The sequence below is a fragment of the Crotalus tigris genome, unplaced genomic scaffold (genome assembly GCF_016545835.1).
Source record: "Crotalus tigris isolate CLP2741 ecotype Arizona unplaced genomic scaffold, ASM1654583v1 scf7180000020523.1239640, whole genome shotgun sequence".
In the NCBI taxonomy this organism is placed as follows: Eukaryota; Metazoa; Chordata; class Lepidosauria; order Squamata; family Viperidae; genus Crotalus; species Crotalus tigris.
Window position 1 is genome coordinate 69,738 of NW_024098059.1, and position 23,563 is coordinate 93,300.

General features: G+C 36.7%; 1 protein-coding gene across 8 annotated transcripts in view; it reads left to right on the top strand.

Annotated features, from left to right (window-relative positions):
• Positions 1-23,563, top strand: part of ZC3H13 (zinc finger CCCH-type containing 13) — a 52,959-nt gene that overhangs the window by 6,523 nt on the left and 22,873 nt on the right. For 3 of the 8 annotated variants that reach the window (XM_039367001.1, XM_039367006.1, XM_039367005.1), the window contains exons 2-9: positions 3,435-3,560; positions 4,407-4,516; positions 13,133-13,244; positions 17,853-17,961; positions 19,391-19,530; positions 20,351-20,511; positions 21,701-21,901; positions 23,241-23,408. In XM_039367001.1, the coding sequence (XP_039222935.1) occupies positions 3,444-3,560; positions 4,407-4,516; positions 13,133-13,244; positions 17,853-17,961; positions 19,391-19,530; positions 20,351-20,511; positions 21,701-21,901; positions 23,241-23,408 (1,118 nt within the window). In that variant the 5' untranslated portion in view covers positions 3,435-3,443. Of the gene's footprint in view, positions 1-3,434; positions 3,561-4,406; positions 4,517-13,132; positions 13,245-15,356; positions 15,413-17,852; positions 17,962-19,390; positions 19,531-20,350; positions 20,512-21,700; positions 21,902-23,240; positions 23,409-23,563 lie in introns of those variants that run through there. The other 5 variants (XM_039367002.1, XM_039367007.1, XM_039367004.1 and 2 more) reach the window with 5 other exon arrangements.

Sequence of the window (23,563 nt, forward strand, 5' to 3'; positions counted from 1 at the left end):
ATATGCCAGTGATGGCGAACCTTTTAGAGACTGAGTGCCCAAACTTCAACCCAAAATCCACTTATGCATCATCGGGTGCTGGGTGGGTGTGGCCCATTGGGTGGGCATGGCTGCGGTGGTAACAGCAGACTGGGTGGGACTAAAAAGTTCAATCAATCAATTCCAACTTTGCAAGATCTTTTTTTTTTCCGCAAGAAGTTGAAATTGATTGATTGAACCTTTTTTTTTTTTTTTGTACATGCCGGCGGAGGCCTAAAGCGAAAAGGTTTTATAAAACCCAGCTGAAGGCCTAGGACCAGGGCGATGGTGCGCGTGCCCACAGAGAGCGCTCTGAGTGCCGCCTCTGGCACCCGTGCCATAGGTTCGCCACCACTGGTATATGCAATTTGCACATCTCATAAATAAGCCGAGTGATAAACATCTGAGTATGGCCAGTGTGATATGCCCCTTGAATGCTGGATATTTTGCTTTTATTTGGAAAATAAGTTCAATCCTTGGGGGCAGGGTGGGTGAGTTATATAACTTTTGAAGTAAGCTCTCTTAAAATCTTTCAAATTCATTTGGGCCTTTGCCTCAGTCATGATATAAAATGTGACCAAGTAAAACACAGTTCAAATTTTTTCCTCTTCTCTACACAAAGACACTTGAAAATAATAGAATTAAATTATATATGGTGAGAACCTGTGTAGTATAATGTCATCTCTTTCCTGCTGTACCCCTTTTTACCAAAAAATCTTTAGGGGCTTAAGAATAGAATAAGGAATGTACTTGTTTCTAAAGTGTTGTATTGAATTGGGCCTCAATCTCTGTTTATTGCAATACGACAACATTTTAAGATAGAAAATCTAGTTTACATTATAACTAAATTTTGTACTAATTCCATTTATTATATATTACAGCAATTGAGTCAAATGGTTATTGTGATAATGGAATGTTCTTTCCCTTCAAGTTGTGTATTGGTGTATATTTATTTATTCTGCCGGTTAGAAATACCTTCAAATTGAGGCATATGGTTTGCAAAAATGTACAGGTTCTCTAATTTGATTTTTCAAATCATATTATAGCATATGCAAAGTAAGGCAAGATAAATCTAAATATCTTTTTAAAACTAGTTAATTTTAGGGATTACCTAATGTTATGTGCTCCTGGCTACTTTCCTTCGTGACCAGAGGCAAGCTCGCCTGACCAATAACCAGCCAAGACACAGTGAAGGCCTTTTGTTTCATTTATTGCAATAAGCGGGGAGAGAAGCTATCAAAGCTTGATTCTCTCCAAAGTTTTAACCCAAAATATCTCCTTCTTTTATTCATCCCTATCACCGGCCGCTACAGCCCTCCTCTTTCCCCATTGGCTGAGGTAGTATGAGGTTACATTCTTTCCGTCCGCCTATACACATTTCCTGATAACACACTAAATCATATTCACTTATACAATAAGAATAAGAAAAATTAGACAGTTAATGGTTATTTTAAACTCAATATATTTATGTCCCCATTTTAAACAATAAGTTCTTTTCCTGCTTTCCTATTCAATGTGCCTCTCTTCTTATCTTATTCAGCTTATTTTCCTGTTCTCCATTCAACCTTCCTGGCTAGCCATTTCCTATAAAAAAAACTATTTATCTATTTTATTACTTCCCTCTTCCTTTCTCAGACCCAACTATTTTTGCCTATATGTTTATCTTACTTCCTTAATCTCTTCCTGACTCTCACCATCTGTATTTTTCTCATTCAATTAGTTTCCATTGTATTGTAGGTTTTAACTGTCTCTGAAGATTTATCATATTGATATATATTTATCACCTAATATATGATCACAATTTAAAATAGTTTAGAGTTTTGGACATCTTTCAGATCTCTTAATTTTGTAGCTCAGTGCTTCTCCCTTTCATGCCTTTAGGCATATTGAATAACAGTTCCTAAAATGCCTAATTGCTATGTACCGTGTTTGGCTAAAGTTCTTATAGTCCAACACTTCGCAGGCAACAGAATTAGAGCATTACTTTAGCTACTGATCAAGGTAATTCCTTGAATGAGAAATGCTGCTCACCTTTAATAATAATATAAAATAAAAACAGAGCTTAAAACAAAAATGGTTCAGCACATATTAGGCTTTTAGATAGCTTTCACACAGTGTTTATAGAATATACCTGAACATATTTTTTTACGGGATTTGTCATTTATTCTTTGGGCTGAGATTTAGCAGTGATTCTTTGTATTTACCCTGTAACATGTTTGCTAGAATGATCACATACTTTAAAACTTAACTTAAAGAAATTTCCTAGTTTATTTCAACAGCATAGTAGCTCTGATTTCCAGTTGAGGTTGATTTATATTATAATTCAAAAATTCATTGAAGTTTTAAAGAATATGGGATTATAATGACTACTCAAGAGGAAAGCCGTTTGCACCATTCTTCCCCCTCCTCTTTTCTTTGCCTCTTATAAAAACCCAGAGAGTGAAGGACATTCCGTAATGGTGGAATTGCTCAAAACAAGAGAACTTGGAGAAATTCCTCATTTTTTGCTAGATTTAGAACAGTTTATTCATCCTACGTACATGTAGATAAGATAACCTTTATTGTCATTTTTTTTACTGTGGGCACAACAGCACAGATCAAAAATGAAATTTAGTTGCCCGCTCTCAAAGTGAAACACATACATGACGCACAACTAAACATACTATGTACAACATATGTATAGATTCACACCCCTACATATACACATCTTGTACAATGTGCCCAATATTGTTCTGTCCTCATTATCTGTCATGAGAAATTTTGGGGACAGTACAATGAGTTAGAGAAGAAAAAGGAGAAAGAAAATGATTGTTTGCATGGGCTGCCTTTCCCTAAGTGAGCTATCTTCAAGTCGTGTAACTATTGAATTGATTACAATCCAACACTGTATAGCAGTGTTTCCCAAACTTGACAATTTTAAGGCATGAGGACTTCAACTCCCAGAATTCCACAGCCAGCATTGCTGGCTGTGGAATTCTGGGAGTTGAAGTCCACATGCCTTAAAATTGTCAAGTTTGGGAAACACTGCTGTATACCATTTATAAGGATATGGGGGGGGGGGTTGGGGTTGTAGTACTTCTATTTTCTACTGCAAATAAAGCATTTTTTTTTTACAGGACCCTCCCCTTCCCCATATGTTTTTAGGACCTCGTGGATATATTATTTCAAATAATAACCAGATATGGTTAAGGTAGCTAAGAGAAGGTATTGAGATGGATTCCTCATCCGGGAATGTTTACTAATGAATGAATTAAATTAAAGTAATTCTTTTGAAATAAAATTCTGCATTTTCTACTTGATTAATTTCTACAAAAATTTCTGACGATTAATAGCGTAACTAATTTTTTTTTCCTATGAGTTCACTTGCATAGTTCAACTTGAGAATTTTACAGTGTTGCTTTTTTTTTTGGTTGAAGTAGTACAAAATGTCAAAAATTAGAAGGAAGGTCACAGTGGAAAATACCAAGACCATATCTGATAGCACATCGAGAAGACCTAGTGTGTTTGAAAGACTTGGACCCAGTACTGGAAGTTCTGCAGAGGTGAGTCAAAAAGTATTCTTTGCTCTTAATGTGACACTCTCATAAGTCAGAGATTATAGCAGGGGATGCTTTTCTCTCTCTCTCTTTTTTCTAATGGAGTAAGTCACCGTATTGGTTTAATCGGAATGAAATAAACCTGTAAAGGCTTTCTTATCTTAGATTGATATATTATGAACTCTTGCATTGTTTCAAATGGGATGAGATGAGGAGGAACATCTTTGTCTAGTACTTGTTCCTGTTTTAATAAGTTCGTGTTCATAGTCTAAACATTTGATTTGGGGGAAAAAATTCCCCTCTTGAGGCAGTAACTGTGTTAGCTTATTTCTGTTGTTGTTGTTGTGCCTCTATGTAATGGGTTTCTTTTAATATCTGAAGCCATCAGGATACCTTTCTTTGATGCAGTGCACCATGTTTCATTTATTCAGTCTGGCTTAGAATGCTGCATTTGGATATTATCAATTTCCAACTCTGATTCTGTAGGTCTAAATCCACCCATATTCTGCAGAATGAAGCATATGGATGGATGAATTGTCTAGCTAGAGGTTAGGAAAAAAACAGGACAAATTCCAACATTTGAATGCATGCATCACATTTTTGGTGATGCATGTCTTGCTCATGGTCATAAAACAACTTATATTTTATTTATAGGTGAGAAGAGATCTTAAGTCATGTCAATATACCTTGAAATGACTTCTGTTATCCAACATCTGATGATGAGCACTGTCAGACTTTGCTCTAAATTGTTAAGTTAGAATGTTGATATGTGGAATTATGTGTTCTGTGACTTTTCATGAAGCAGTATTCCAACATTAGTTTGAAATTCACCCAGTAATGTCTGTCTCTTAGACACAGTGCCGTAACTGGCTGAAGACTGGCAACTGCCTCTATGGGAACACATGTAGATTCATACATGGCCCTTCACCACGAGGTAAAGGCTTTAGCAGCAGTTACCGAAGGTAAATGAAGAACTCAGCTTCATATTCAAATGCTTTTTCAAGCTGTTCTCTTGTCATCTTAAAAAAAGATATACAGTGCAATGATGTGGCTTATAAAGAAATTGTTATTCTGGAAATATTGACATGGCCTGACTTTTTGAGTATAGATTCTGAAAATCAAAATGTTTGTGTTACAAGTTAACTTCTGCTTTAATAAATTTACCAATGATAATCAGAAGTAAAAATTAAATTATTCCAGTTCTGTTATGCTCAAATTTTCTCTAGTAGGTGATTAGGGCAACACCAAAAGTCTCAATCTCTCTTCATAAAATTTTACACCTGGCAGTGTGATCAATAAATAACTATGCTTTCACATTTTTATGACAAAATTATTTTTCTAGTTGTCAGTATAAAACAAAAATGATATACATGAGAAGTTTATTTTCATTAGTAACCCACGAAGAGCTTTGGTCTTATGTGTATTCACAGTAGGTCGTGTTTTGTTTAGCTAAAATGTACATTAGGCAGCTTGAAATCCAATTAATGCCTTCCACTAACAGATTTTCATTGGGTGAGACGGAACAATAGCTAATTTTTGCTGTCTCCTATACTTTTCCATGCACTTCCTAAATTTATTCATTGGAAGAGGGATTGGAAAACAGATTTTGAGGTATGGAAAAGTAGTCTATGAAAGAGCTAGACTGCAATCCTATAAACAATTATCTGCCAATAAATTACATTGCGTTCAAGGGGCTTACTTCTGAAATGTGTGGGATTGCACTGCCAATTTTTGCTGAGAAATGCTAGGTATGGCTCATGCTTCTTTAAGGAATTATTTTTAATTTAAAAAAACAGGAAAGGAATTTCAATTATTGTGTGGAGTGTTAAAACATTTTATTTCTGATTTTCATTGGAACATGGAATTACAGTTGTGAACTTCTGTTTTATAAATTATGCTTTAAATTCATTTAGATTACAAAGTGTATTAACCAGCAAACAATCATTATATGGGTATTTTATCAATATATTAGGAACCACTATTTATAGCAAATTATCATTGTCAAATGAGCCAATAAGGTTTATCATTATTGCAGAGAAAGTGACAATGATTCTTTTTTTAGTTTCAGAGAAGCATGATGGTGCTACAGGGTAAATAGCAAAACGTATTAAAGGAGAATTTAGGCCTTGCATGCCACAGATGTAAGATGGCTGAGGTAGGGCTTCAAATCAATAAGACGGGATATATACGCTGAGATAATAACTACTTTTCCCTCAAAAGAAAAAGAGCACATGAGTTAAAAAAGAAAAGAACAAGTAAAGATTGTTTTTTGAAGTTAGGCTCTTCAATTAAGTCTCTAGTCCAGGGGTAGGCAACCTTGGCTCTTTTATGACTCGTGGACTTTAACTCCCAGAATTCCTGAGCCAGCATGGCTCAGCTTGGAAACCTCTCCCTTTCCCCTCAGCAAGGCTGGCTCAGGAATTCTGGGAGTTGAAATCCACAAGTCATAACAGCCAAGGTTGCCTACCCCTGGTCTAGTTAGTTAAATTAGAATAGTTCCTCAGTGGTGGGGAAATCAAAATCACCTCAGAAGGAGATCAAGAAAAGAGGAAGGGCACTCCAGCAGATAAGTGTTGGACAGGATGGGAGCAAAAACAGGAAGCAGATGTTTATAACAGGAATGTGACATTAAACTTGGTGAATAGACATTAATCTGTCATCTAAATTGCACACAATTTATCGCACAATCTTTCTGAAAAATCACTGAGATTGCACACTTAATTCAAGAAACAAGCTTGATTTTATATATATTTTTAATGTATTGTTTTATTGCTTTTTAAAATAGTGACTAAAAGTATAAAGTCAAAAATGCATATATTGTCAAAGAAAAAAGACACATAAAAAGTGCTCTTTAAAAGTGCAAAAATACAACAACAAAAAGAAAGCATGTATAATATATAATTATGTATGATTGTGTATAATCACAATATGTTATGATTTTATACTTGCTCATGGAATAGTTAATAAAAATATTCAGTACTAGTCACTGTTCTTATTGTATAGTATATGTTAAATAGATATTGTAGAAATATGAATCCTCAGTTATACTTTTGGAATTTGTGCTATAAAGCCTAGATTGATGACTGATCACGGTGAATTGATTTTAAAATAAAGCAGTTCAGATCAGTAAATGAAATTATTGAATACTGTGAGGAAGAAATGATTTAAAATAAATCCCATATAATATATCCACAGTTCTTTTGATCACAGTTCTTTTGCGTACACACAGGGCTTTTTTAGTCATAGAACACCCAGAACGGAGTTCCGGCACCTTTTTTGGATGGAACTTTGTTTGGTAGGCAAGGCGGGTTGTATGATATGTGTGAGTTCCGACACTTTTTTTTTTTTTTACAAAAAAAAGCACTGAGGACACATGGTAATTTTGCCATATGGCAATTAATGCATTTCACAAAGAAGTACATTTTCTAGATTGGAGAAAGGCAAGATTTTGAAATCAGTGGTTTTCTGATTTTTTTCTCTCTCTGCAAGCATGTAACTCTCTTGATCTCTTTAAATAATCATTAAATCATCAAATGTTAAATAATCATTAAATGTTTCGGGGAGGACTTGTGAATTGCTTTAGCCTCCTCCAAGTGTGTTTTCTGTCCTGTTTTCTTTCCCTTGTTTACAATATAGATTGGGAGCACAGGAAAAATTCTATAGCCCTGTTATTCATGGATATAAAATAAATGTAGAAAGTAGACTAGGGATGGGAATCTTGTGGCCCTCCAGTTATTGAGACTCCAATTTTATCTTCTGTCCATAAAGTTAATAGAGATGATAAGAATTTTAATCTAATAAAATCTAGAAGAAAATCCTTTCAAAATGTTTGGGAAAATCAAACGTTAATCCTGTTAATTAAACAAGCATGTATATTAAATGTTACATTATTAATATATATTATATAGACATGAGTGTATGTATGTGTGTATATACTGGCAGAAACAAACACTATACATACACCTATATATCTATACATTTTATTATAAGACAATACTCCAGATGGGAAAATTATTCAGGAATGCCTGGCTAAGACCTTTTTTAGCAGCCCTTAATTTTTATTAATATTTTTGTACTAATACTGTTTTTTAATATTTATAACAGCATTTTTATTGTTTCAGCTCTTACATGTAGTTTGTTTTTGTTTGTCTATAAACCATTCCAAGGGCACATAGCATTTGGACCAGATATAAATAGAATAAATAAGAAACTTTTCTTTAGTATCAAAATAAAATACATGTATTATCCATGAAATTATATAATTGGGTAATTATAGATTCATGTTTGTATGTGTGGACCACATTAAGCTATAAGTAACTAACTTAACTGTTAAGTAAAAATGTATATTTAACATTTTGTTTTCATCTGTATCTCAATTTCCTAAGGATATGCACTTCCCTTTTATTTTTATTTTTTTAATATACTCGTTTGAGGGCCCGGCGTGTGGGGATAACTCTAGGTAACGTTTTTCTGTTATATTCTTCCTGTTGGGAATGGAGACTCAGTTCAGTTGAGAATAAATAGGCCTTTGAAAACAGGACAGGTAGGAAGAATGAGAAGCTGGACCTGAGACACTACCCATGCTGGGGTAAAAAGCAGGTCTCTTTTCATTCAAAGAGGCAGAGATTGTGCTCTGTACACTCTGCCAATATATCTGTTTGATAGGCTGTGAAAAGTGGAATGAACCTGTAAAGGAAAATTATCTTTTTTCCTTTTCTGCCTCCTTTCCCAATGAGCTTGACCAAAATTGTTGTGTTCTTCTGACTATTACATGGGAACAATTATTCTGAAAAATAATATGATAATGGGAGAGTAATCTTGACTAGCTGTGTGCAAAAAAATTGAAATGTTTTAAGTTTAAAATACCTGTCCCAACTGTTTTGAGAAGTGTTTTGTGTTTAGAATAGCCTAGTTTTCCTACTTCAATGTTTCCAATTATTTTTACTCCTTATCAACATTATCTCACTTGCTCCTTTAGCAGCTCTTTCCCACAGATAAGATGATTGCTTACTAACTTACTGTTGAGAGGATAAAATTAGCAAATTGATGGGGATCCATTTTAATATTTTTAAGTACTTTAATTTCATATCATTTAAATTATAAAGAGAATCTTTATCTAAAACAATAGCATTAAATAGCACCATTATTTAATTTTCTAAAGCTATATCTTCTTTAAACATCTGGACATAGTGAATATTTACATCCATTTTTAAACTTCCAACCATCTTGGATTTTCTGCTTCATTTAAGTACTTGCCCTCTTCCAGTGTAACATTTGTCTTACCTTGGGGTTTCAAGTTGAACTAAATCTGAATATCAAAATAATATGCATTTATATTTCATATTCAAAAAAATCAGTGTGCATTATTCTAATAATTCGTCCTATAATGTAAAATAGATATTCTTTGAAGAGTAAGATAGGGATACTGTCTCTCCTACAACAATATGGAGAATTTGTAAATTTCACATTGGCTTCCTTTGTGTTAATTTTTTTCACAATAAACAACCGAAACTAACTATATTTTTTGTTGTTGGAAAAAAGTACATTTTTAAAACTAGGAGCAAATATTTTGAATATCACACAGGAACAAAATGAGGATGGTAGCAAACCAGGATGTGCCACTGAGGGATAAATAAGAGTGAAGATTCCTTGGGAATATTTCTATATAGGCAGTCCTAGGGTAAAGCACAAGTTATGTTCCTAACTCTGTCTTTAACTTGAAAGTTGTATGTGAGTTGGAACTGATACTCTGCCCCCCATCCCCCGCCCCAACTGCCTGCAGGGCCACTCACTACCTCCAGGGCCTGCCGCAGATCACCCAGGCGGCCCAACAGCGCTACGATGGTCATGCCCTCTGCCTGAGCCCCGTAGCATCAACTGTGCACGATGGGGTGTGAGGGCAGAGTCTTGTCTACGCTGTGTGGCTGCCATGTTCTTGGCTGCACTGCTCCATGTGGGCCACGCTCAGGGGCGACTCTCCTTCAGGGGGGCTGCTGGAGAGGTGTCACAGGGAGGCAAAGCTGGGGTAACGGCACGTGTGCCCACAGAGAGGGCTCTGAGTGCCGCCTCTGGCACCCATGCCATAGGTTCGCCACCACTGGTCTATTACAAAAAATGGTGGACAGTGTTCCCCTTCATCAAGCCGATCAACCTCTGAAGTTGTGCAATACTTTCAAGCACTGCTGAAAACAGGCTATATATTAAAAGCGCATAGCTTCCTGAAAACATTGCGTGGTTTCAGTAGTTCATTGGCTTAAGGAAGGAGAACACTATCCGTAAGAGGCAACCCACTCGTATGTGGCGGTTTTTCTTAAGGCAGATGTTCCTAACCCAGGGACGGCCTGTTATTTGTTCAACATTTGAAGTCTTTAGATTGCCAATATCTGCTTTCAGGAAAAATAGATACGGTGTATGTTGCATTCTCTTTTCATCTGTGGAAAAACACCCATATTGTTAATTTTTACTACAGTTGAATTAAGCTCAATTAATCAAGCATTATAGGAAAAACACATGCGAGTTGCAGATGCTTTGTGATTTTGGGATATGGATCAAATTTCATCCGTTTGTCTTTGTTGCATAGCTATATATCTGTGTATGTATTTCAAACTGGTTATCTGCTGAATTTTCAGTAGTTAGCGTAGAATGAGGTGACATTGAGTATTCCTTCAGGTTTGAACTTGACAGTCCTCTTCAGATTTAAAAATGTACAAAAAGAAAGATACCAATTGTTCGAGGTTATTTAGGTGACTAGTTACTGTAGACATCCCCCAAGCCAGTTTTTTTCAACGAAACTGATTATTTGTAAACATTAGGTACTTAAACGTAAAACTACCTCTCTGTATTATTTACAGTATTCTGTAATTTCAAATATGTGAAAAAAATAATTCTTGTTGAAATAAGTAACAAATCTGTAAAACTACCTGTTTCTAATCTTTGCCTTAATTCTAATTGATATACTGTATATACCTTTTTAGAGAGCTTACATATTGTCTCTTTATACCAAAGTATTGTGCGCAATTGAAGGCAGCTCCTTTGATTGTTAGAAATGAATGACAGTATCTTAAGAGTAAGATAACTTACCTAGTCTTTGGCAGCCCTTAAATCTTCTTGTAATTGCATTGCATTCCCAGATGGGGCAATCTGTTGTGCAGAAAGTTGATATGTGGCAAATTCAAAAATTAGGGAGAAGTCATATGAGATCAGGATTCCCTCTAACCAATGTTAGATATGAACCAGTGATTGAATATATTTATTTATTAAATTTCTGTGCCACCCATCTAACCAATACAGCAATTGTGGGTGACTTACAATGTAATGAAAAGTACTAAAAACAAAACTAGAAAAAATGAATAAAAAACTGAAAAACCAAGATGATGGGTGGTCTGGCAGTGGGGATCTTCTCTGCTTGGTCAGCCACACCAAACATAGCCAGCCCTTGTTGGGTCCCCAGGCCAAGCAACAGAGCCAAGGTTTTAGGCTATTGTAGAAGCCAGGAGGGTGGGGGCAGACCTCATTTCAACAGAATATTCTTGAGGGTGGGGGCCCCAGCAGAAAAGGCTCTTCTTTTGGACCCCGCCAGCTGAAATTCTTTAGCCAATGGAATCTGAAGTAGGCCTTCATGTTGGAATGAGGACAGATTCCATCTGAGTAAGGCGGTTCCCCAGATACCCTGGACCTATGCCATAAAGGGCTTTGAAGGTGATCACCAACACCTTGAATTGGATCCAGAAGCAAACTGAAACTGTTGTAACTCATATAGGAGCAAGGTCACATGGACCACCCAAGGGGCTTCAAGAACTGTCTGTGCCGTTGCATTCTGTACCAGTTGTAGCTTCCGAATATTCTTCAAGGATAGCCTTAGGTAGAGCAAATATATTGTCAAAGTTACTATAATGAGAGTAATAGTTGCTATCTGTGTCATGCTTGCTATCTATGACATATAACAGTGGCATTAAGAACACTACTCCACTGTTTGTTTTGCCTCTCACCATCCTCTGCTGTGTTGTTGCTGAATTAACTAACTGCTGTTCTTTCTTCTCCCAGGCAGTTCCACATAAGCACAGAGTTACAACAGTCCTATCTCGTCAGCTTCTTCACATCTATAACTTCAAAACTGAGATTTTTAAGATGCAAGATTTGACAGACTAGACAGACCCGTTTTTATCAGGCTAAAATAAAATTAATACCATGTTTAAATAAATCAGAATTTAGCACAGAGTATTAATATGAATGGGAATGTACTCATCATTCAGTATAGTTATCCCTCTCTTGGTTATTGTTATTTCATGTTTTGATTACTGTAGTTTTCTAATTCTTTGTAATTTATTAGTTGCCATTAATGGTGTCCATATCACTGCAATATTTAAAAATGTGGCACCAATTGCTAATTATTTTTCTGGGCTTAACTCAGAAAGTTAATCTCAACCTTTAAGCAGTTTAAATATTTGAGCCTATCCTATTTTGACATTATCCAGATGTTAAAATTTATTAACAGACATAGAAGGCCCACTTTGAGAAGACTTTATGTATCATATGAGAAGACTTTATGTATCTTTTTCAGCAGCAGGAAACTCTCCTTCTGAATTAAGATTAGTTCTCATTCTCCAAGCTTTTTTAAAGATGGCAGAAAAATTTATTTAATTACGTTTAAATTAATTTTAAAGGCTGGCTTAATATTTTTAAATGTCCAGATTGTTTTGTTTCCATAGACTTTAATTTAACAAACATACTACCTTGGTGACATTTATACCAACGTAAGAAAGATGTGAAATTATTTTTAATGATTAATGTAAACTGTTCAGATTATTTTTTATTTATTTAAATCATTGATTTATATTTCTTATGCCCTTAACCATTTTTGAGAATAGCCAAAAAAGAAGTGAAGCCTGGTCAGGAATTGGATGCTGTTGGAGAGAGTTGATTGACATTAACTGGCTTTATTAGTTTGATTACTTTAAATCCCATTGATTAAGTTAGTTTAGTCTTTGATTAGCTCCAGCTCTAAATCTTAGTAAAGTCTATCACGGTCCAATTAATAATACCCTTGTTTATGCATTTTGTATTGGCCATTGGTTAGAAGGGAAAATCTTTAATATTTATTGGAAAATTAATGAAAACGATTCAACTAAAAGGTTTAAAAGATTGAGATTCGGGTTCACATTAAGGTTTAATAACTTACATATTTGTTCAGTTCACAGTTTTTGCCTGATTTGGTTAAATAGCAATTGTGGGATATAATAAAATGTCTATTTGTGTAACTTTTCCTTTTCTTTGGGGAAATGAATTACAGTCTTTGAGAATATGCCCGATGATTTTTGCGGTCTCTTTGAATTTTCTCTACCATTGTTAATCATAGTTTAGCTTTATTAAAATGGTCAGACAAATTCCCTCCCCCCCCCCTTGGGCAAAATTAGTTGCGGTTTGTATGCATTAACATGACAGGAACTGTATTAAATAAACAAGAAATAGAAAGGTTGGGAAATGAAACTGAACTACAGAACCTAAAGCTATAACTAAACTATTTTTCTCAAATAATACATTCTATAGAAGCAGCTGTATTTTCTGTCTTCATTGTACAGGTCACCAGAAAGGCCTACAGGGGACCTTCGGGAAAGAATGAAGAATAAGCGACAAGACATTGAAAGTGAATCACAGAAACATAATACAGAAGAACAGCCTTCTCCTGTTAGGGTAGGATGCATATATCTCCAGGATTACTACAGTAGTGTAAGAAACAGAAAAGTATGTCCAGTAAAATATAACTGGGCGTAATAGGTTGGATCCAGGTTTGTGCCTTGATGAGCTTCTTAGATTTGTAGAGGGACTCAAGAGGATCACTGCTGATCTAATGGATGGTGTGATTTTCGCCAATTCCCCAGAGTTCCTGCATCCCTATCCAGAGCATTTCCTCAGGAAACAGGGATTTGCAAATGTACAATCTTTGGTTTGGAATGCTGTCAGGTTTTCATGCGCTCCTACCCAGTGTTTGATTTTTAGCACCTGTTACTTAAATGTAATAAGTGAACCACAGTTATATTGGAGAGCCCCCCCCTCCCCGAATTTCCTATTCAGTGCCTGAAATGCTGCTAAATTGGGGAAGTGTAGAGTCCTGGGTGCTCTCTGAGCTTGGTTGTTTTCTTGCAGATGTTTCATTACCAAACTAAGTAATATCATTTTATTTTATTTTTTGCATTTCTGGATGCTGAAATAAGCTTTAGATGTATATTTTTCAAGCCAGCCTCTCTCCTCTTTCTTCATATACAATTAGCTCTCAACTTACGACTGTTCCCTTAGCGGCCAGTCAACGTTACAACCAATTCAAAACACAGGACACACAACCTGGATTAAAACTTACGATGGTCGGGCTCCCTCCGTGGTCATGTGACCAAACTTTGGGCACTTGGCCAGACGGGTTTGCAGCTTCCTGCAGTCAAGTAACCACATTTTACAACAATTTTATTGAAAACGACTAGTTGCTTGTGGTTTTTTTTTTTTTTTAACAAAACTTTATCCATAGCAAGCCATTGATTTTGTTTAATGACTATGGCAATAGCTTAACAGCCACTGCAGAAAAAGTTATAAGATTGACCCTTTTATGACCAATATGGCATATGTACCGGGCAAGCTTTATTACAGTCATATGTTGAGGACTACCTGTACTCTCTGCCACCCTTCCTTTGGAACTGAAAGGGATTTCTTTACGGGCAGTTCTTGATTAACCACAGCAATTGGGACTGGAATTGCCATCACTGAGCCACACAGTCATAAAGCACGATGTCATAAAACACGATGTCGTAAAACACGATGGCAATTCTAGCACCCCTCTCATTGATGTTAAACGAATCACCATAGTCATTAAGCAAGAACATCACATGGTGATCACTTGTAAACCCCCCCCCCCCACGGCCGTCTTCCCCAATGACGGCTTGTCAGAAGCCAGCAAAGAAGGTTGCAAATGGTGACCATGCTGTGATGTTGTAATTGTGAGCCAGGCATTGAGCACTCCGATTGCGATCGTGTGGCCATGGGGATGCTGTGATGGTCAGCACTTCAAGGACTGCCTGTAAGTACCACTCATTTAGTGCTGTTTCAAGTTTGAACAGTTACTGAACAAGTGGTGGTTCAGAGAGGACTGCCTGGAAGAGTTTGTGGGAACATTGCTATGAGTTATACAAAGAGAAGAATCTCACTGTAAATGCCTAATTTATTGAATGACTGAATAGTTTTAATTTGGCCATGTTGGGTTCATGCTCATGGTCACTTCAATTTCTAAGTCTTCAAATATGTTTTACTCAATTGAAGTATCTTTGCCTGAGTTTTTCACACTTATATATGACTCTGTAGTTTTTTCAGGGTCATGTGGCAGAGAGATGGGCAGCATATAAATATAATAAATAAATAACAAAATAACAGCTTAGATCTTTAAATTGTTGCAGGAAGTTGGAATAATCACCAGTGTTAGATTGCATTATTTGTTAGAAAGTTCTAAATTAAATCAAAGTGTGGAGGTCTTGTTATTTTGGATAGGAAAACTAGCTGATTCAGCTGGGGAAATTGTCATTAAGAATCTGTATTTGAGGAGATACACTTTGTTTTGTATTATTTAAATACGTGTTTAACTTGTTAATGTAATGTGATTATTGCTGACATAACAGTGGTAATCATATTGTACTGCCCTACTTACAAAGTAACTGAAAATTTAAACATTTTGTATCTTGTTAATCTTGTGTTAGTGATTGAGAGATTGAATAATAGGAAATTTGTTTAGAACTGAATAATAAGATTTTTTTAAATTCCTTCCAGATGTAACAGAATAGTAGTTGCCGTAATGTGTTCCATGAGAGCATTATCTGCACATTGTAAGAAGTTAACTAAAGTTCCTTGTTTAATTATGATTTCTTATAATTTATCATCTTTTTGAACTCTTATGCTTTATAGATAGTCCTCAATTTAAGGCCACAATTGGGACCAGAATTTTCTATTGCTAAGCAAGGCAGTATTCATTCACTCACTCACTCACTCACTCACTCACTCACTCACTCACTCACTCACTCATTCATTCATTCCATCCATCTTGTGGATTAGGGCAACTTTGAGTGGCTTGTATGCCATGTTGGATTGGGAGGTATGTTTGATTGTCTTCCTGAAATATCTTCAGCTTCAGTTTCTTCATCAGCAGTGAGGTATTAGCTTCTAGGTTATGTTGATAGAAAGCTGAAGCCATTCTTCCTTCTCTGTAGACAATATATTGTGGCACTGGCTCCTGTATAACCTCAAATCATAATAGAGCCACCGCTATGATAGCTAAGAAAGTGTTCATTTTTTTTCAAATGTTTTGTCTTTTTTCTCCAAATATATCTTGTAGTTGTGGGCAAACAGTTAAATGTTTAGTTTTTCTGTCCAAAGCTCTTCATTTCAAAAACATTTTAGGTTTGCCAAGGCTTACATCAGTATATGATTTTTGTGGTGAGATCAGAGTACTTTTTACTGATAATTGTCTCATGCTCATCATTGTATAAACAGTGTTGCACTATAAACCTGCAGATGAATATTCCAGTATTTTGTTTTTAGCTTTTCAGCATGTCAGTAGCAATGATCTGTGAGTTCTGTTTTAAAGAATTGACCACTTTTCCAGCAGAATCTTTTTACAGATCTTGCCATAATCTCAACAGTTTCAAGTAATTTCCATTTCTTAAACCTATTGTTCATTGTTAAACTTACCAGATATGGTTACAGCCTTCCTATACTTGATAAGAGTGAATTGTCTTCGTTTTCAAATGCTCGAGACAGCTGCTTAGATGTTCCCATAGTTGTTGAAAATAGACAGAAGAATAATCACAATCAGAGAGGCTAGAAGGTTCAGTATTTATTCAGCTGTGGAAGTGGGTTCACCTGGCTAACTGTAGGTCTAAAGAATCAGTTAACTTTTTGGAGCCTTACTAACAACTACATTTTTAAAAAAAGTATTACTGTATCAACTGGAAGGGCGTCCAAACCTTTTTGCCTGCCCTACTCTCTTTTTAAATTGTTGAATTTATAAATGACTTCCTTTATATATAGATGCATTCTATATAGATTTGCTGAACTATGTTGTTTACAAAGTTAAACTTTGTTACTGTGTAGAGGTATTAGCTTCTTTTTGCTTAGAGGTTCAGTGGAAAATATGATTTGACCAAGGATTACTTTTTCATGCAACTGTAGAGATGTAGGGAAGTTTATTAGAACCATCAGCAGAAGGTAACAACATTGGGAAAGGGCATTGTGTAGTTGTTTTAAAATGCATATTTTGTGCACATTTTATATATTTCAATGTTAGAAGCCTGTAAATCAAAGGGTATCATTGGAAGACTTGCAGGACCAGGTTGGGGATTGATCATTTTAGAGAAAAATCTGTCCATGTGGTCACTAAAAGTTGACATCAGCCAGAACAAAAATTATTTTAGAAATGTATTAGTGTAAAAAAACATGCAACCATGAATTTTTGGGTTTTGAATACTTTCCCACTTGGTTTATCCTTCCTAAACTTCTATTTTAAATTCTATAGACATTCATGGGTTACAAAATGTAGCATTCAATTATAATTCCAATTTTTGATTTGTGAACAGAGTGTGCTTTCAGTAAAATACAGCCCTACTTTGAAGGATCTAATTTTAAGAGATAAAGAAGTCCTTTGCATATCTAGGTTGCCCCATTGCTGTCGTCTTGTATTTCCCTTAACTGCTGCTTCCCATAATGTGCAATGGGAGCAGATCATTAGGAAACAATCCTAAAGCCTCTTTTAAAAACTGGCTTCCAAATTGTGATTTCTTTTTTAAATGCTGTTTGCTACAGCTTTTATTTCACACATTATAGAGTCTTTGGATTAATGGCAATGACCAGAGTTTAAACTTGCATGAAGGGAATGAAGTAGCAACTAACAGTTGGACATCTGAGTATAGGACATTTTTTGAAATTATCCATGAGCTAAGAGCTTTGTCCAAAGCATAATCAGTATTAGCCTTCAATTTCATATTGATATTCAAGGACTTTAAAGCCAAGGGCTTGCTTCTGCTTATCTTCTGAATTCTAAGCCACAGTTTAGCCTTTGGTCTGGAGTTATACTCTTTTTCTGAGTAGGTTTCTTATTAAATGTATCAGAATATTTTATCAATTTTAATATTGCACCATACAGTTTTTGAAAGTTAAGAAACTGAGTTGTGAAGTCAGCTGTGAACTTACACCCCAACAGATAAAACTTAAATAGATTTCATGTTCTGTTTTGAAAAACGCTAAGTAACCTTTTAATGTTTTCTTCTGTAGAAAGAGTCTACAAGAGGGAGGCACAGGGGAAAAGAAGATATTAAAATTACTAAAGAAAGGACGCCAGAAAGTGAAGAAGACAATCCTGACTGGGAAACAAATAGAGACGGTAAATAGAATATGCCATTAAACCTTGCAAACAAATTAACATGTATTTTGACTTGCCATTCTAGACCTTGTATAAAGGCCAGGCAAAAGATAGATTGCCTACAGAAATCCTTTGATTTTTCTTATCTCTCCCTTACCCCTGTAGAGTGGAGAAATGGGAGGAGAAGAAAGTTCAAGAGAATACTCTAAGCTGCTTACATTGTGTGTCCACAGCTCTTATCCCCAGTTGCCAGTGTGATTGCATTGCTTTTGATGCATAGAAGAGCAAACAGATTATTCTCTTCCTTTCCCATTTCTCTACTTTTCTTTATCCCACAAAGTGCTCTGTTTTGGATTTCAAAATAATATTATAAGCTATTTATGTAGCCTACAGAAATCACTCCCCCATCACACCACAGAGCAGAGAGATCGGAGAGAAAGAGATTTCAAGTGAGTAGTGCAAACTGTTTGCATAGTGCACCCACGGCTCCCAGTCCCAGACTGCCTCAGTCCTAGACTGCCGGCATGATTGCATTGTTTTCAATGTGTAGAAGAGCCAACAGTTTGCTTGTTTGCAGTCTCTTCCCTACAGTCCATCTGCTTTGCAATGTGTGTGTGTTTGGGGGAGAGGAATGCAGTTCAGGCACAGGATAACACATACTGACTGAGGGATTGTTGTGATGATTGTAAATGATCATAAAGTTATTCTTTCAGTACCATCGTAACATTGCTGAACAAATGGTCGGTAAATGAGGATTACCTCTTTGCGTAGTACCATTCATTTATAGATTATTTAATGAAAACCCTTGGATGCACTAGGATGCACTCCTGGTCTTGTCTTGTTTGAGATGTCATTAGTATGCAAATTTCTAGAAGAGCAAACTCTTGTATGCTGTTGCTACTTAACTCAGGAAAGCAAAAGCAGCAGAAAAGAGGGCAAAAGGAGGACCTGGGAGGGGATTATGTTCACGTATGAAGAAGAGGACAAGACTGAGGGATTTAATTGCAGAGGTTACTGATTCTGATTAATATACTGATGGCCTCTTTAGGGCTAAAAGAGCCAATTTGGGAGTACAGAAGCAATAGCAAAGGGACTTGTTTCTGTTCCTCTCTTCCTGTTATAAATATTTTTTATTTCTTTTCCCTTTGGAAAGAAAATTTAGATTTGCATTTAAGTCAGTTTATGGCTAGACTATGAGAATACAGATTGTTTCAAGGATTAAATGGAGAAAACACAATATTCTCTTTTGAATCTGCTTACAGTACTGCCATCACATTCGAAAATCATGTTCACTGCGTAATTGGAATTAGTCTTAAATGAATCATGTGAAACCATAATGCCAGTATATATTGAATTATGGCTACTTTTTAAAGTGTATTTGTATAAAGAAAGGGTTCACTAACTGGCTTTGTTCCCTTCGCCCTTCCTGCCTTCTTTTTCATAACTTAAGATTCTGATAACGGAGATGTTAATTATGATTATGACCATGAATTGTCTTTGGAAATGAAGCGCCAGAAGATCCAGAGAGAGTTAATGAAGCTTGAAGAAGAAAACATGGATAGAAGAGAAGAAATAGTAATCAAAAAAGAGGTTTGTATCTTGAAAAGAATCGCTGCATCGTCATAAATAACTAAATGAGTGGACATTATTGAACAATATAATTAACAAACCTTCAGAGTAATATTTCCTGTTAGTCAGATATATATACAAACATGTGTGTGTGTGTGAAAAAATGATTGTTAATGCCATATAGATGCTATAAACACATATAGCATCTATATGGCATAGGGGCTGCCACAAAGAAGAGGGAGTCAAGCTATTCTCCAAAGCACCTGAAGGCAGGACAAGAAGCAACGGGTGGAAACTAATCAAGGAGAGAAGCAACCTAGAACTAAGGAGAAACTTCCTGATAGTGAGAAGAATTAATCAGTGGAACAACCTGCCTCCAGAAGCGATAAATGCTCCAATACTGGAAGTTTTTAAGAAGAGACTGGACAGCCATTCGTCCGAAATGGTATAGGGTTTCTTGTCTGAGCAGTGGGTTGGACTAGATGACTTCCAAGGTCCCTTCCAACTTTACTATTATTATTATTATATTATTATTATTATATACATACCCTCGCCGTAGTTCTGCATCTGAACTGTTACAGGACTCCTACCAGAATGAAAAGCTGAGGACATGTATTGATATTTTAATCGACTACATTTTAAAATATCTGATGAATGCCTGTATCAATTTGTTTTCTTGCCAAATACATAATGGAATTTAAAATTTACTGAATTTTTGTACTTCAGTGGTTGTTAGAGGCTACATATGCATGTGCTGTGGATCAATTTCACTGATACCTGGTTCTCATCTATGGCAAGATCATTATAGGTTTTATAAAATACTAATTTGTTTCCTTTTAAGATTTCTCCTGAGGCGGTTAGATCAAAATTATCATCCTCGCCTTCACCAAGAAAATCAAGTAAATCTCCAAAATTAAGGACAAGCCCTAAATCTTCCTCCACGGCCACTAAGAGGGAGAAGAAGGTTTCAGCGGTCTCTTCCCCACTCCTGGAGCAACAGAGGTAGGTAGATTGGCATATTTTATAATGAAATGGCTACCTCTTATCCTGATTGTTGTTGTTGTTGTTGTGGGTTTGTGCTTTTGTTTGCCAAGCAGTCTTATGGCTCTGTGGGGGGTATTCCCAACGTGGAGATGACCAGCGATATTGGCAAGCTAAGGTTTTATATGATGTAGGATTTTTGTGAGGGAGACGTTTACGAAACTTGTAAATGCCTGGTGTTGATTTTAGATCTGTTTTTAGATGAAGACCGCTTATATCAGGGGTCCCCAACCCACAGTCCGTGGACCGGTATTGGGCCGTGGCATGCCAGCAACCGAGCCGCACAAACAAGCAAAGCCCCACCTGTGGGATGCAGGCAGCAGACAAAACCATGCACTCTCCAATCCTTGGAAAAACCTCTCTCCAGGGAACCAGTCTCTGGTGCCCAAAAGGTTGGGGACCTCTGGCTTACATGACAAGGGTTTCTCCTCTGCTTTTCCCTCAATGCAGTTCCCTTCAGATCTGCTTTGGCATATACTCCGAAGCAAGTTCTGAGGATGTATACGGGAAATGCCTATGGAGATTCCCAGTCATCCAGGTCATGGTTGTCCCAAAAGTGCTTTTTTCAGGAGGCAACTGGACTCCCTTGTTTTTCTTTGAAGACGTTTCGCTTCTCATCCAAGAAGCTTCTTCAGCTCTGACTGGATGGTGGGGAATGGAAGGATTTATATTCCTTGCAGACAGGCTGGTCATTTGCCTTCTTTTAAAGAGTCACTGAAGCCGTTTGGAGGTTCACCTGTGTCCTCAGGGTCACCTGAGTGGTGCGTCTTCAAAGAAAAACGAAGTCCAGTTGCCTCCTAAAAAGAACACCTTTGCGATGTAAATGGGAAGTTAATTTCTTTTCTCCTCAGTGATTGGATTTCACTCTTAATGTGTACAGTTTTGCCAAATGGAAGTTTGTGTAGCAGGTAGGCATATGTAACCAGCTCTTGGGCAGAGGCACATGCAGAAGATTTATCCGCGGCAACCCCATCAAGGACTGCAATTGTTCGTTTGAATGACTGTGGGAGGTCTCAGGCAGACTTTTAATGTAATGTTTAGATCACTTTTGTACTTTAGATGTTAGAAAATGCTGCATGGGCACTCAGGCATTGTTACAATACAAGCTGATTTAACTTTTTAAAATGCCGGTTTGTGTATTGGCTTTTAGAAATTCAAAAAACAGCCACAATAAAAAGAGAGGTCCTCGCACGCCTAGCCCACCACCTCCAGTGCAAGAAGAGTCTACCCAAGGGAAAAAACATAAGGAAAAATATAAAGCTAAAGAGAGGGTAGAAGAAAAGCCAAAGGAGATAAAAGAAAGAGGACGTGATTTTGAGAGACATAATAAAGAAAAAAAAGAGAAGCAAAGGTAAAATACAGGGTTTTTTTTATTTTTTTGGTATTATCATTTTGTTCAGACATCTTCAGGTTAATCCTGAAGGGCTAGCCCAGGGGTAGGCAACCTGGGCTCTTTTATGACTCATGGACTTCAACTCCCAGAATTCCTGAGCCAGCCTGACTCAGCTTGGAAACCTCTCTGTTCCCCTCACCATGGCTGGCTCAGGGATTCTGGGAGTTGAAGTCCACGAGTTATAAAAGAGCCAAGGTTGCCTACTCCTGGGCTAGAGCAAAACATAATATTCAGCAAGCAGCAATGGTCTTGCTCAACCCAATTTTGTGATCCTCTTTGTCTCTGTGTCATTCCTCATGCATTCCCAAAATGTTCTTCAAAGAATCCCTCCGTTTTCCAAAACAAATGTAAGACAAAGGGGCTTTGTCTGTGAGAAAATGGGAAAGGAAATCACTTCCTCAATGGAAATACCCCTTGGAGTATTGATGCTAATGGATGCCGCTTAAAGAGAGTTGAGTGTGGCTTCTGACATGCAAATGTCTTGCTGGCACCAAACCTTTGGTGGTTTGTCTTTTTTTTTTTTTAATTTGTGGGAATAGATAGCAATCAGTTACTTCCATCTTTAGATCCCTGACAATTTTTTAAAGATTTTTTTTATCCCACCTTTATTATTAATATGTAACTTAATACAACAAGCATATCAATATTCCTTCCTCCTCCTATTTTCCCTATAACAACAATCCTATAATGTGGATTGAGTTGAGAGAGAGGGGGAGGGAGGGAGGGAGGGAGGGAGGGAGGGAGGGGGAGAGAGAGAGAGAGAGAGAGAGAGAGAGAGAGAGAGAGAGAGACTGAGACTCATCCAGCAGTTTTCATACTAATGTGAGGCTGGAACTTACCCTCTCCTGGTTTCTAGGCCACACCTTAACCATAGAACGTAGAATCATAGGGCTGGAATGGACCTCAGAGGTCCTATATCCAATCCCCTGCTCAAAGCAGGAAACCTTACATGTATCTTGGTCCAATGGTTGTCCAATCTATTTTTGAAAACCTCCAGCGATGGTGCATCAACCACTGCAAGATGCAAGCTATTTTATTGATTTCATTGTTTTCACTATCAGAAAAAAATATCTTAAGTTGGATCTCTTTTTAACAAGCTTCCACCCTTTATTTCTTGTCCCGCCTTCTGATACTTTGGAGAAGAAGTTACGCCAAACTGGCAGTTATAGTATGTTTTCTAGGAAGGAGCATGTTTCTCCCTTAAGTGGAGACATGCCGCCTAGGGCTATAAATACAGTATCCATGCTGTTGTTTTAATGACAATGTTCTATATGTTGGCTGTATGAATATTCCCCAGGGATCCCTCAGAAAGTTCCCACAGACAGAGACGTTCACCTAGTCCAGAAGACCATTCTGGTAGCAATTCTTCTTCACGAGAGTATTCTCCTGCCACAAGAAGAAGGCAGACGTCTTGGGCTCCAGCTAAGTCCAGCAGCCATAAGCATTCTTTTTCATCCCCCCGCAGGTAGGATTTTTTTTTTTTTTAAATGTGCTTGTGTGTTGTTATTTTATGTGCATGTGTTTTAGACTTTGTTTATTCATGAGAGTTTTCTCCAGTTTGGAAGCTAAATTTTATTACATTTTTATCCCACCTTTATTACTTGTTATAAATAACTCAAG